We start from the raw sequence: 14389 nt of genomic DNA on the forward strand, positions 1-14389 counted from the left end.
AGCATCTTGCAGGTGAAAGCAGCCCACTGGGTATGACCCGCGTTAACCATAAATCCCCCTGACGAATGCGATGAACGGGACGTGACCTCTCAATATGTCCCAAGACGAGAAGGACGTTGGTTATTTGGCGTTTCCCAAAATCGCACAGTAACCTCTCGGCTTTTACCTGTTTTAGCTAATGCCATTTGATGTATTTACTGCTTAACAGTCTCATATTTGGAGACACCATCTGATTACCCGATAGTAAACGGGTAGGGATGACGTCATTCGGTCCTTAAACTGTCTTTACGAAAAGAAACAATAGACGACCAAGACCTATCTTGGCCTTTTGACACTTTTTTTTTCTCCTTTCTTTTTATCCCCCCTCCCTGGTAGTCAACCCTTATAACGCCCCCTCTTTCCCTCTCCAGATTGTTATCTAAAACCGCGCATGCTCAGGGGATGGATGATGGCGGTAAGGGTGAGGGGCCAGATTCTGGGGGGAGCTTTGAGGGTGGCCCCTCCTCGCTTCGAAAGGGATTTTAAGGCCGAGTAGTAGGAGGAGGAGGAGTAGAAGAAGAAGAAGGAGGAGGAGGAGGTGGAGGTGGTGAGGATGGGGGTATTTTTAAAGGGAGTGAGTGGGAGTCTATTGGCGGATTGAAGGAAGTGATCCTCCGAGATGTTTACTTCTCGGTCATCTCGTTAATTTATATCTCTTCAGAGTTCGTTCGAGGGTTCTCACTGCCTACCGGCATACGCCCGCGCCTGTCTATTGCGCCCGTCGGAGGAAACAGTTTTAATCTCACGCCCTCCTGATAGGACGATGAGTTCCCGAGCGTTAATGCGAGTGTAAAAGCCATGGCCTCCTAATAAACGCACTGTATACTAACTTATATGTAAAATAGATACGTATAAACTTGCTAAACCATAGTGCGCTTGTATACGTGTGCAGTGCGTGCATGCGCGAGAGTTTGCCTTCAAAAGTTGAACATAAACGAACAGGCATTACCTTGTAACCTCTTTAAGAGAAGTGGCATCATTTGCATACAGTCTGTCCACAAACGGGGGTTCATTGGAGACCCCGGTAAAGTACGAGGACCTTAATTCGCCCTCAGGTGATGAATAGCGTCGTCCCGAGCTGATAAGATACCGGACTAAACAAGGTCCGGACCCTTGACCAAAACAGGCGGTGAATATATAAAAGGTAGACTTTCTGAATTCGGCTTTAACATCTGCGCTGCTTGACGTGGATAAGGAGACCTCAGGTTTCGTCTCCTTTCCTCCTACAATTTCTCCTCCTCCGTCATCCCCACCACAGCATCCCAACCCCCCATTTTCTTCCATCTCCCGACTACCATCCCTCTCCCCCTACCTGTAGAAAGAAACCTTAATTCGATCCGACTCCTTATGGTCTGTTTATTGTATATTTTTCCGTTTGGAAGATTGGCTATTTTTTCTTGTTTCTCATGAGTCACTCGAGACTTGTTTACACCTTTCTCTTTCTCTTCGGCTGTTAACAAAGTTGTCGATTTAGCCTGAACAGTTTTTTTCTTTTTTACTTAGAGGGCATCGCTAATGAACAGGGATTACTTCATTATTTTTTCTTAATTTTACGAGAAAATATTAATGAGATCGAAATTAATCAGAGCTCTGTCACCATGCGTCGGCCACTGCTCGTCAATATGCTTGGACCGGCAGCTTCAATAACACATTACTTTGCAAACTTCGCTAATCCTTTTTACCTCACATTCCTCGTTGCAATATCCTCTCCATTTGCTCACTATTCCCCCCCCCCCCCCACCCCCCACAACCCCCGACCCCTAGTCCACCTTACGATTCTTTCTTACTCCTTGAAAGGATGTTTTAGCCCCCACCATCGACCCCCAACCCCCCATTCTTTTTCCTCACTTTTCTCCCTAATCTTTGACCCACCTGACACCCTCCGCCTAACCCCCCCACCCCCGGCTATTCTCTGATGACGTCATGAATAGGCCTCTCGACATGCAATGGCCTTGCCTTGGCTCTCCTGCATTTATTTCGAGCGAGGGTGCTTTTTTAATTTTCAGATGGACTTTATTGCCAAAAGGCCTTTTTTACACTTTTTTTTCACTTTCTGAGATTTTTCATCCGTTTTTACCAAGGTGCCTGATTACATATGTTGTGGCAGGGATGGCCTTTTGATGCCCTTTAACCCCAGCATCCAGGTCACTACCCCCCTGACCCTCCATACCCCTGTGTGATTGCCCCTGGCATCCCCCATCCACCCCCCTCGGGACTGGCTGACACCACGACCCAGTAGGAGAGAGAGAGAGAGGGGTAGGAAAGATAGAAGAAAATGAGGGAGGGAGAGAGAAAGAGAGAGAGAGAGGGAGAGAGTAGAGGGCAAGACGGCGATCGACGATGCCGCAACCTGCCGCCGTCAGTCGCTCACTACCAACGACTCGAGGAACCTGGCCAGGGAACACCTCTCTGACTCAGCTCTGAAGTTCGTGTTCAACTTCGAACTCCTGTTCGACTCTGAAGTTCCGTGTTTGACTTCGAACTTCGTCTGACTGAAGTTTGTCGTGCTCGATTTTTTTTTTTTTTAAAGTTCGTGGACTCTTCGGAGATCTCGTTGGACTTGAGAAGAAGTTTGCGTCAGACTTCGAAGTTCCTGCAAAGCTTCGAAGTTCATATTGACTCTCGGCGCCTCTTTGGTGCCGCTGAAGCAGAATTTTGAAAATGACCTACGTTTCGTATTCATTCGTCGTTTCTTTTTGATAACTCCTAGAACACTGAAAATAACTTTGTATTATGCAATCTCATCATGTTTACTCGTTAACGATATAACTCTTTGAGCAGAAAAAATCTTTTGCTGCCTTTCTCTTAATTTTACATTTTCATATTCATTCGTAGATTTCTTTGAATTCCAAAAATTATCTGTCTCATTTATTTATAGTTATTCGTAAATTCTTCGAAACATAACTAGGAACATTTTTAAATAGTAAAATATTCTTGGAAATTATTTACATATTGTTCAATAACAGTGTGAACTAGTGATGTGATTTAGGTTTGAACTTGAATGTGTTCTGAAGCAGCGACGGAGGGCCTGTCGGATCAGTGCCCCGTTTGGGGGAGGCATCTGCCCGATTAAATCCCCATCTGGATGACTTTACATTTTCACTCATCTGTTTTTCGAGTTTATACATGACTTAGTGACGTTTCCTTTGCTGATCTTGTGTTAAAGATGTTTTGATTTTTGCTTTCAGAAAAAACTTTGAACTTGTGTTATACCGCTTGTAAAAAGGGCCTCCTGACGAGGTATTAAAATCAGTAGTGCCTATTCTTGCTGGATGAGACAGAAGGCGTGGGTAGTGTGGCAGCGCGGCCTCCCCTGTCCCCCTGGCTATTTTGGTGCTTGAGTTGGCTCTAGGCCACCACACCTTCAGTTTGTTTCTGACCATCAAACTGTTAGGATAGAACGGCGCGGACTTATCCATATTAATAACTGCATGTGTGTGTTTCAGTGACCTACAAGCGAGAGAAACTGTGACCGACTGAACGCTGATAACACCGACAAAGTGCCTTGATAATTATATGTATAAGCTGTTGCTCCAGTATAACCAACAGATAAGCAGGTGTTCAGGAAACCATCTTGAGTAAGCATCCGTTATTGTGGTGGGTATTCCCTCCACCCCCGCACCCTAGGAACCCCAACATCGCAGACCAAGTCTTACGCCCTCACTGCGAAGTCAGACGCGACATTTATCGCCGTTAGGTCCTGTCCTGCAGGAGGCCCCTCCGAACTCAAACGCCGATCGGTGGAACTGAGTTCGAATATCGCGCGCTAGCGCTAGAGCGAATTGGGATTGGCCGTAAGGCTCTCTAACTCCGCCCATTTTAGATCAAACTCCTCCCTCGGTGACCACAGGATCAGGTGGATTCAGGATGTACGGCTCAGGTGGCTCAGAGTATAACCAGGCGTCCCTGGACGAAGAGGAGATGTCCACCACCGAACGAGAATTGGCGGAAGACGCCCAGTGGAAAAGAATTCAACAGAATACTTTCACGAGATGGGCTAACGAACACCTAAAGTCCGTCTCGAAGCATATTGGAAACCTAGAAACCGACCTAAGTGATGGTTTGAGGCTTATTGCCCTTATCGAAGTTTTGTCGGGCAAGAGGCTCCCAAAACACAACAAACGGCCAAACTTTAGGAGTCAGAAACTAGAGAATGTGTCAGTGGCTTTGCAGTTTCTTGAAAGAGACGAAAACATTAGGATTGTCAACATAGGTAAGTTGAAAATTTGTGTGTTTCACCCGTAGAGTTTTATCATGATTTTGCCCTGGGCACCCGGATTCATGTTTGTTTACATGTATGAATGCAGAGATTTGTGACATTCCATGAACAGGCGTTTAGTAGTTGTATGTGGTCATGTTTTGTATGTTTCCAAGTGAGTAATGAAGCAGTATCAAAATCTGATTTGCGAGGAAAACAACTGTGTTCAAGGGTGTGAGTGCTGTACCCCGAATAACTCCTGCAAATTACATGAACCGAAGTTATAAGTACACTCTCGCTACCATTTCAGATGCGTTTTCAAAGGGATAAGTCAGTTGAAAAGTAAATGTGTGGTGAGTAATCTTGATGGCCACAAGTGTTAGTTGACCCGGTTAAGTGGTTAATTAAGGTGGAATATTTCATGTGACTCATTCGTACCTATATACTGAATACCAGAATATGGCAGGCGATTACCAAGGCCAATAGAGAAATTTTTTCCCAGATAGCATTTTTGGCTGACGGTGGCCACGCCCCCTTCATATTAATTAGTGTATCCCCTGGTTTATCACTCCGTGTGGCTGAAAATACTTCAGTTTGCCAAGTTAGTCATCCTTCTTAAAATGTATTACATCAAGCATTTCCACAATTTTTATGTTATCAGACAAAATTCGCTGATAGTAATATTGTTAATCTCAAAACTGGCCGGTAATTATTTGTCTACTTGAAAGAAGGGTTATCTCGTTAAATTTTAGCTAAATTTACCAGTCAGTGTAAAGTTAACCGCCAGTTTTGAATAATTATACCAGTGCAATTATTGACAAAACAATCGGCTTGAGTAAGCAATATTAAGTCACGCCTCGATCTCAGAAGCCGGTGTACGTATACATGCTTGTATCTAGGAGGTCAGACAGAGTAGCCACAACATAGAGGTGCTGCCGGCGTTAGATCGCATAATGATAGACACAAATAATTCCTGAAGATTCTCGACGTTGTTTTCGTTCCTGTCAGAACGCGGATAACGAGACTGCTCTTGTATATTTTCTGAAGTTCGTTCAGGTATTTGCACATTATGAAGTTTGTAAGTGGAGCGTTTTACTTGACGTGCGAACGACGGTATTTTTGTTACAAGTGCAGTTTTGTGGGGTTTCGTACGTTGCGGAGATAAGTGCCCCCAGGCTATCCTTCTCTCTCTCTCTCTCTCTCTCTCTCTCTCACGTTCGTCTGGTAACTTGCGTTGTGTTTGTTAGAAATGGATGTTTTTTTTCCTCTATGGGCCTGAGCTTCGTAATAAACAAATCTAGTAATAGAAGCGTTTACGCTTAACAAGTTGTGTCGTTGAGGTTCCATTGATAGCATTGTTATCAATGAGAGGTTAGCGGAGTCATGCAAGATATGTCGAACTTAATGGGCGTTCCCAACGGGTTACTCGGATTCGGCAACCCCGATATAGTGGACTTCTTAATTCGGGTCGTTCTTTTTGTAACAAAGGCGCATTTCGCTTATTAGTTTTTCTTGAGTAAACTGCGCGTTTTATTGTTTTTTTATTTAGACAATAATCGGTGGTAATCGCTGGAATTTTAATCCATTCTTTAAATATCGACAGTGGACCACCTTTCATTTCAAATGTTGAAGTATATCGTTACCTTGAAAAGTTATTACGCTTATAACCGAAAATTTATTGTCCAGTTGTGAACGCAGATAGCTCATTACAAAAAGTGTCTATATTAAAACTAGATTGCATTTGCCGTTTTTTTGCAATTTGTTGGCAAATAAAAAGGAATATTGTACTGATGCCCAACATTTTTCAGAGCAGTTTGAATAAAAACAACAGTTACAGCAAGCAAAATTATCTTGTGAACTCGTCATGGATATAAATAGAGGACACCCTGACATTAAGAGATATTGCTAGCATACGAAGCTGAAATGGGCAACAACTATTGTAGCAGATATTGTAGTAATGTTGCATTGTGAATATTGTTGTGGATCTGTAACAAACAGTTTGAGGACTTCAGCAGCAGAGTTTTTCTTCTTATCGGCAGTATTGAAACGACGAGGAACTTTTTTTTATTTATATTCTGATTTTAATATAACAGCAGGGGTTGTCAACCTTGGATTCACAGGAGAGAGAGAGAGAGAATGGAAGTGATATAAACTTCATAATAGCTACCACAGGTGAAATTGATTGATAGTTCCAATGCTGTACCAAATGTTTATATTAAAATGGTATACCCCCCCCCCCTTTTTTTTTATACTTAGTTTGGGGTCATTCAGTACTGTCTGTCTGGAATGTCAGGTCATTGGGAGCACGGGTCTTCGTGACAATGCTTGAGGGTAATTGATGTGAAGTCCCTTTCTTCATTTATAGGAAGTGCCTATGGCCAACATTAGTGCTATACGTAAAAGGGAGTTTCTTCAGATCTCTGAGTAAAGCATCATTAAAAAAAATAGTAATGGGCTACTTTAGATATTCGAACGTGCAAGTTTTTTTTATATATTTAGCCAGGTGTCTTTTGTACAGATATTAACATTTCCTGTCAATTGAGGACGCCCCCCTCCCCCTCCCCTCCCCCTCCCCTTACACTCCAGATAACTGTAAGATTCTCTGTATCTCTTACACCAGATAACTCTGATAGGATTGCTTGGTAACATTTATGCCATAAACGACTAGAATGAGGGTGTCAGGTGTCATATGTCTTTTAAAGTTTAATGTTTTACATGTTTGACACTTGAAAGCCCTGTTCATTCCACTTAGAGCGAAGATGGATATGTGTTTATGCTGTACTACTTGAAAAGTTCGTATGCTCGCAATAGTCTGTCCATTCTTGTTTATATAACCGAGAGGTTGTATATAGTGTTTGAATGTGTAATATGGAAGTGTTTTCGTACTGAAACATTGCAGGACTTGAACGGACTCTTTCATAGAGAATCGAGCTTTCTATTTTGCTCTAAAAATTACAAATAGAAAGGTTTACAGTGAAAGGATGAATGACAGCGAATTATATTTTTCACTGACGCCATCTGCTTGAAAGTGCAAGTTCAGTGTTTTGATACAGAAGAAACGGGTAGGCGTTTTCACGAGCTAATTAGTGTCCTTAATGCCTAAATTGCTTTTAATGACTTTTAAGTAAGAAATTGCTGTTGAAAGCAACTGGGGTTGCTTGGGAGGCGGTTCGAACACGGCCAAACCCAGCGGATGGTGATAGCTTGGGAAAGTGGTCAGGAACCCGAAACAATTCAATTTTAAGCAGTTATGTTTCTTCACCGATGTATGTTATTTTGAGGCTTTTGAGAAAACGTGGTTCGTCTTGATTGCAGGTGCTGTATTGAAGAAAATGCTAAGTTTTTTCCTTTAAGTTTAGTGAACCTTTTTGTAGTGAGCGTCGTATATTCAGCAATAACTGTTACAAACATTTGAATTGGCCTTATCGGCATACGTTTCTGTTGAATGATTTAAATACATTGGAAAATTGGTTTTTTAAAAATTACCGTTGCCAAATACAAGCACATGCGTTTGTTGTGATAAGTTTCTCTTATGGGGCTCCTCTCCTGGGGGTAATTTTGAAAATTGCTTGTTTGTTTGTTTATTTTGCTTTTACGTTGCATGGAACCAGTGGTTATGCAGCAACGGGACCAACGCTTTACGTGACTTCCGAACCACGTCGAGAGTGAACTTCTATCACCAGAAATACACATCTCTCACTCCTCAATGGATTGGCCGAGAATCGAACCAGCGACCACCGAGGTGGGACGCTAATACCATATCGACCACGCCGCTGAGGCGCTGTAAAAAATTGCTGGTGGTAGTGTCATTAAGACAGACTTGATTAATCAGACAACATGGATTCTTATTTCTTGTACTCAAACGCATACACCTTACGTCTTTTCTTGTCTGTAGAGGGTGGCTCCTAAAAAGGGTGACTCTGTCTGGTTCTCGGCAAGTCATAAGAGGTGAGGCTGCTAGCCCCATGACCTTCTTCTAAACTAGTAGATGACGCAGGTGCTTGTTCTAGGCTGGGTCGAATGGTGCTCGCATTTGCTAGTTTGTGGCTTCCTCCTGCCTACCAGTTCACTTAACTGTAGATGAAGTCTAATGTCTGTTGGAACCAAGGGAATAAATGTGAGGTGTTAATAATAAGCTTTATATATTATATATATATATATATATATATATATATATATATATATATGTGTGTGTGTGTGTGTGTGTGTGTGTGTGTGTGTACAATTCAGTGGACTGTGAGCGCTGTTTTGTTTATAAGTTCCTGGGGTGCTTCTTAACTCTTGAGAGTCAAGTGTTTTCTGTTCGAATGTTGAATCAGACCTCCGGGTCTTTGATTAAAATACTCTACGGTTATCTCATAAAACTGGTTTTAGATTCACTGCTTCCCGGTGTCTCCCGCGGTTAACAGCCAGTCTGATCCACCGGTGCTTGACATCGCGCTTAGCGGCGTTTTTCTCGAGGGCTTATCGTGATGCCCATCTGGCTTCGAACATGGCCGAGGTAAATGATATTTTTTTTCCTCTCTCTCCAGCGGGCAGTGACACTCAGCCTCAGTTATTCGAGGTGATAAATGTCTTGGGCCGAAAGGTGTTTTATATACATTGCGTCTCCTCCTAGAGACCTAGACTAACGTTGTCCATCTAAGGGTTAGATACACGACACAACAGTATAGACGTCTGGCTTCCGTACGAAAAATATTGGGTGCAGCTTAGCCATATTATTTATCACTTTTCACGGTCTCACAACTCTGTAACTTTTGCAGCTTTCAACACACGCACACACACACACACACACACACACACACACACACACACACACCTTGTCCACCCATTCGGCTCCCACGGCAAGAGACGACCTCCAAAAAAAAAAAAAAAAAAAAAAAAAAAAAAACATCCAAATTGCTCTAACAAAAGAGCGGATTTAGAAAGCCGGCTCTTTCGTCTAGTGTCCGAGGCAGTGCAGTCTCTTGCATTGTGACGTCATAAATGCGCTATGGGACCATCATTGCCCTGAGGCGTGAGATACTCCACGATGTTTTTGCAATTTCCTAATCCCGCTAGACTAGACTTAGAGTTGGTTCATTAGAAGAATAGTCTCTCTCTGCCAGTAGGAGTATGACGATTGGTTTAGCTTTCTTTAACCACAAGAGTATTCAAACTAAGCTCAACTATAAAACAGACATATGCGGTCGTAAAAAATAATAACTATACCTGTAAAACGACTATGTAGATTTCGTGCTGCGCAATGCTCTGTATATACTATTAATAAAAAAAAGTATATTCGGTTGTATCCAAGCCCTATTGATTAACGGTTACTTTTTTAAAAATAGAATTGTTTCATTGAAAACTTTGCTATAAGAATTTATCCGCAATCTCGTAGCTAAATTAGTGGTGGAATTTACTTCTAGTCAACGATACACGTCACTGAGCTGTTTTGCGTTATGCATTTTTATGAGACTAGGCTCTGTGCAGCTGGCTGACCTTCGTCATGTATCAATGGAATTACTCTTCCTTTCCTTTGTTTTCTACTGTTTAGATCCCCTTGACTATTTCCAGTGGTTTGACTTATTTCCAGTGGTTATATCTGCTCTGGCTTGCCTCCATGGCAGTGGTTAGAGCCCGACCTGACTTATTCCAGTGCATAGATTCCACTGGACCCCATTCTAGTGGTTACATTTGCAGTTGTTAGATCCCCATGCGCCATTTCCAGTGGTACGATCCCATTGACCCTTCCTAGTGTTTAGATACCTTATGACCTTTTTCGAGTAGATTCTCTCTCTCTCTCTCTCTCTCTCTCTCTCTCTCTCTCTCTCTCTCTCTCTCTCTCTCTCTCTCGTGGTTAATTGACTTGACAAAAAAGAAACGATGCCTTTGTCTTTGAACCTCTTTCTTTTTTATTTATTTATTTATTTATTTATTTTTAATTTCCTCTGCAAAGTGCAGTTCATTTATTCATCCCCTACATCAAATACACGAGGAGCAAGTCTGTCGGTATCGAGTGATCATTTGTTTATTGCATTGTTTCATTAATTTATTCATAGACCCTTTCACATAGCTCAGGGCTTTAGCAGTTTCGTTGTATTAGACCAGCTTCTTGTGTTTATGAGCTTTGCATTGCAACATTTCCGAGTTGAATGAATCTGCTTGCCCTCCGTACTGTTATTTTTGTTGGGGGGGGGGGGGACGAATAAATTGTTTGTGTTGAAGCGCACTTAATGTTTAATTTAATTGTATACCGTGATATAACATTGTTATTATTATTATTGTTATTATTATTATTATTATTATTATTATTATTATTATTATGAAACGTGGCAAGAAGAATTGGGATTAATTGACTACCGTGTTGAAGCACACCTAATAAGGTCTAATTAAATTTTATATAATAATAATAATTATTATTATTATTATTATTATTATTATTATTATTATTATTATTATTATTATTATTGAATTTGGCAAAAAGGTCAATTAAACCATCTTGAACTGTAGAGTTCCTAAATGAAAGGAATATTTGCACTTTGAAAATTTCGCTCCATTGTCATTCAGTTGTTTCCTTGCAATGACTCCAAGTTAAAATGAACTAAGAAATAGGCTCTGTTATTTGACGATTTGCCTATTTCAGTGAGAATAGCGCCATCGTAAATGAGATATATATTTTTGTATATAGTTTTTTTTTTTTTTTTTTTTTTTTTTTTTTTTTTTTTTTTTTTGCATAGTTAAAGTTGTGCTTCATCGCAGTTAAGTGTGACAGTTTCATCAAAGAATGCTTTTCGCCCACAACAAAAACAATAACAACAACCAACATATAGCGAGAGTTGAATGAATACACATCGAGGGAAAATATTGTATACATAGACGAACGGACTGTTATTGCACAGTTTCAGTAATCACACACACTCACAGAATACATTGCGTATCTGAAGAGGTAGCTCATATTTCTTTTATCCCTTAACCGTTATATCCTGACGGCATATGATCCTCGTTGTAATTCAAATTCTGTTAGAGTATCCAAGTCACCAATTCCTCCCTGTAGATACTATCCCATCCCAACCTCCCCCCCCCCTCCCCCCCCCCCCATATACCACCCCCCCCCCCCAGCAACCAGTTATCCGCTCAGTAGTCCACTCTCAAGTGGCTCCTAGACTCACATATCACATTCAGTCAAATTTGTAAATTACTTAATACATTTCGTTCCCTAATCCCTCTCTGTAGATACTCTCTATCCCACCAACCCAACCACCCCAATATATCAACCCCCAGCAAGTGCAACCAGTTATCCGCTCAGTAATCCACTCACAACCCTAGGCCTACATATCTCACCTATAGCTAAATTTGTCAAATTACTTTATACATTTCGTTCGCACTAAAGTACAAATATCAAATGAGTCATTATTATCATAACTAGTGTACTCATGCTGTTAAAGTGACAGTTTCTGTGCTTTTCTGTGTAAGGGCTGAAAAAAGGTGCAATAAACTTTATACGATTGAAAGAGCAATTTAATGTTGTTAATTGAAAGAACAGTTTTTTGTCGTTTTGAACTTGTTCAAAAATATAGTATACCTATTTTGGTCGAATACTTTTATACGTCAAAGCATACAAATGTTTATTTTTTGTCCTATATTGTGTTAGTATTATTACAATAAAGTGCAATTACGTAGAAATGCTGTACGTCTTTACCCGCTCACTATAAATGGTAAAGGAATCTTCGAATTAGAAATGAATTGTTAATACTTCGTACTAGAACACTGAGAGCGTAATGTGTATCTTATATGCATTTGAATACTTTAAGAAACTTGATGCATATTTCACAACGTTAGAGAGAGAGAGAGAGAGAGAGAGAGAGAGAGAGAGAGAGAGAGAATTTTTAATTGGTATGTTACCCTTCCATAATTTATTTGAAACGCGTGAACGTCAAAGGAAGAGTAGCGTCTATAATTCGTGCTCGTCTCAGTGAATTTGAATAAGGAGCAAACAAACACACACGCACACACACAGTCTTCAATTCTTTCTTCTAGAAGTTGATGCAAAATTTAGTGTCGACATCATCTGTCGGAACGGAAACTGGTAATCTCTGTTGCCAGCGTCCGTTTGGGTTTTATCTCACTCCAAGTACAATTCTCTCTCTCTCTCTCTCTCTCTCTTTCAAATGAAAGCCTTTGTTGGCTATGAAGTCATGTTCAACTTCAACATTCTTCGAACGGTCGAAATGAAGATAGTCTCAAAGCTGCTAGTAATTTGTGTCCCTTAACTTTGATGCCTTTGTTTGTATGCAAAACTAATCCTTTTGTTCACGAAACCTGACCTTAGTTAGGGATGTAGATCTTCTATGCAAAGCTTGCCTTATCGAATCATTTCAAGAGCTGATTTGATTTATTGCAGAATAGATCGTAAATATTTTGAACTGTCTTTCTCAAGTTTGCAGTTTCTAGGCTTGCAATCTCATTTCTTGCTTTAGTTCAGCGTTGAAAAAATCCTTTTCATAATTCGTTTGTTGGACTATTGCCCTTTGTTTTGAAGATCTCAAAGATCAGCAGTTAGACAGGAAATATAATAGCAATTTCTGGAGCCTTCTCCTTCCCCCTTGCGGCCCATAAAGCCGGATGAAAGGTGAATTAATGAGCATATGCCTAGAAGGAAAATTGCACCAGACCTAACTAGTGTTAATGCAAGAGACCGTGGGTTCCTATGATGCACGAAAAGTGAATTTTAGAAGTGCATTTCCATAATAAACTTTTCGTAATTTTTCACTGCGTATAATGTCATCGCCTGAGGAGTATTTAAAAACAATTGTGGGTTCACTTATCTCGCTCGGTTCTCTCGCCATTCGTGAAGACTATGCCTAGTGAATTTATTCTTGCTACAAGAATTTATAAAACAAACAAAAGACTCTTAAGTAGATGGCAGCCATAAACCTCCCATTCTTGGGTACAACGAAGACCATTTATCCACGGCGATTTCTCCTGGAAAGAACCGATTAAGTGAAACAATAGAAGTAGCATTTGATGCTCGCTAGTTGGAGTCGCGAGCCTTGATGACTATAAAAACTCTCTTTTTTTTCATCTGTCCATCCGCCAGTGGTGTTTTTGTATGGTAACACTGCGTCCCGGGCTTGAAATAGTTACGCTGTGTAAGTTTTAGGTAAATAAAGGATATCTGGTTGTACATTTGCAACTGAAAAGTGTTTTAATAATTTACTGTATGCGAATTACACCGTTAATATTCGAAATAGGATATTGTTATTATTGTCGAATGTAAGCTGCCTTTTCGTGGTGGCGAATGGAACAGCCAGACGCAAATTCCATCAAACAGATGCTAAACCAAGTTACGTCATATCGTATCTGGCTGAAACGCACTTTATAAAAATTAACAGTACATACTGATATACTTACGTATAATGAAGTAATACGTTGACATCTTGCCGTAGTGAACAGCGAGAGAAGCAATTTTCCCGCCACTGCGTCTGGCTGTTCCATTCGCCACCCCGAAAAGGGAGCTTACATTCAACAATAATAACAATAACCTATTTCGAATAATAATGGTGTAATTCGCATACAGTAAATTATTAAAACACTTTTCAGTTGCAAATGTACACCCAGATATCCTTTTATTTACCTAAAACTTACACGTAGCGTAACTATTTAAAGCCCGGGACGCAGTGTTACCATACAAAAACCCCACAGCCGGATGGACAGATGAAAAAAAAACAGAGTATAACTCATGTACGTACTTTTTTCCGTTTTCTTTACTTTTTTTTCTGTAAATGATGGATTTTTAGGTGTGTGGTTTGAGGGTGTGGTAAAACTCGAGATTTTCCAGATGAATGGAAGTGTGATCGCACTCTCATTCCCGGCTTGCCGTATGTTTTCAGTTGTTTTACTTAGTAGAGGGAGGTTTGGATACTCACCGAGTGACTGATGTTGTTGAGGAGCTCTTTTGGAATATTGTAGATAGATTACAGTTGTAATTTAAAATGTATCGAATTTGCATTTATATACTTGTAATATATACAGTTTGCTGCGTAGTGTATGAAGACTACCGTACAAAAACTATACACAAATTGGCAAGATTAAATAACACTAGTGCTATTACGCAGCGTTGACATTTAGAATTCAAGATGTGATACACCATCCATTTTATATTTATCCCCT

The 14389-nt window shown here is 40.6% G+C and overlaps 1 protein-coding gene across 1 annotated transcript in view; it reads left to right on the forward strand.

Moving 5' to 3' along the window:
• The first annotated feature begins 2339 nt into the window (after positions 1-2339).
• The window catches only part of LOC135204206 (filamin-A-like), a 275259-nt gene continuing 263209 nt past the window's right edge, over positions 2340-14389 (forward strand). The window contains 2 exon segments of the mRNA XM_064234296.1: positions 2340-2464; positions 3228-4252. Of these exon segments, the coding sequence (XP_064090366.1) occupies positions 3907-4252 (346 nt within the window). The 5' untranslated portion in view covers positions 2340-2464; positions 3228-3906.

Source organism: Macrobrachium nipponense, chromosome 44 (assembly GCF_015104395.2).
Source record: "Macrobrachium nipponense isolate FS-2020 chromosome 44, ASM1510439v2, whole genome shotgun sequence".
NCBI lineage: Eukaryota > Metazoa > Arthropoda > Malacostraca > Decapoda > Palaemonidae > Macrobrachium > Macrobrachium nipponense.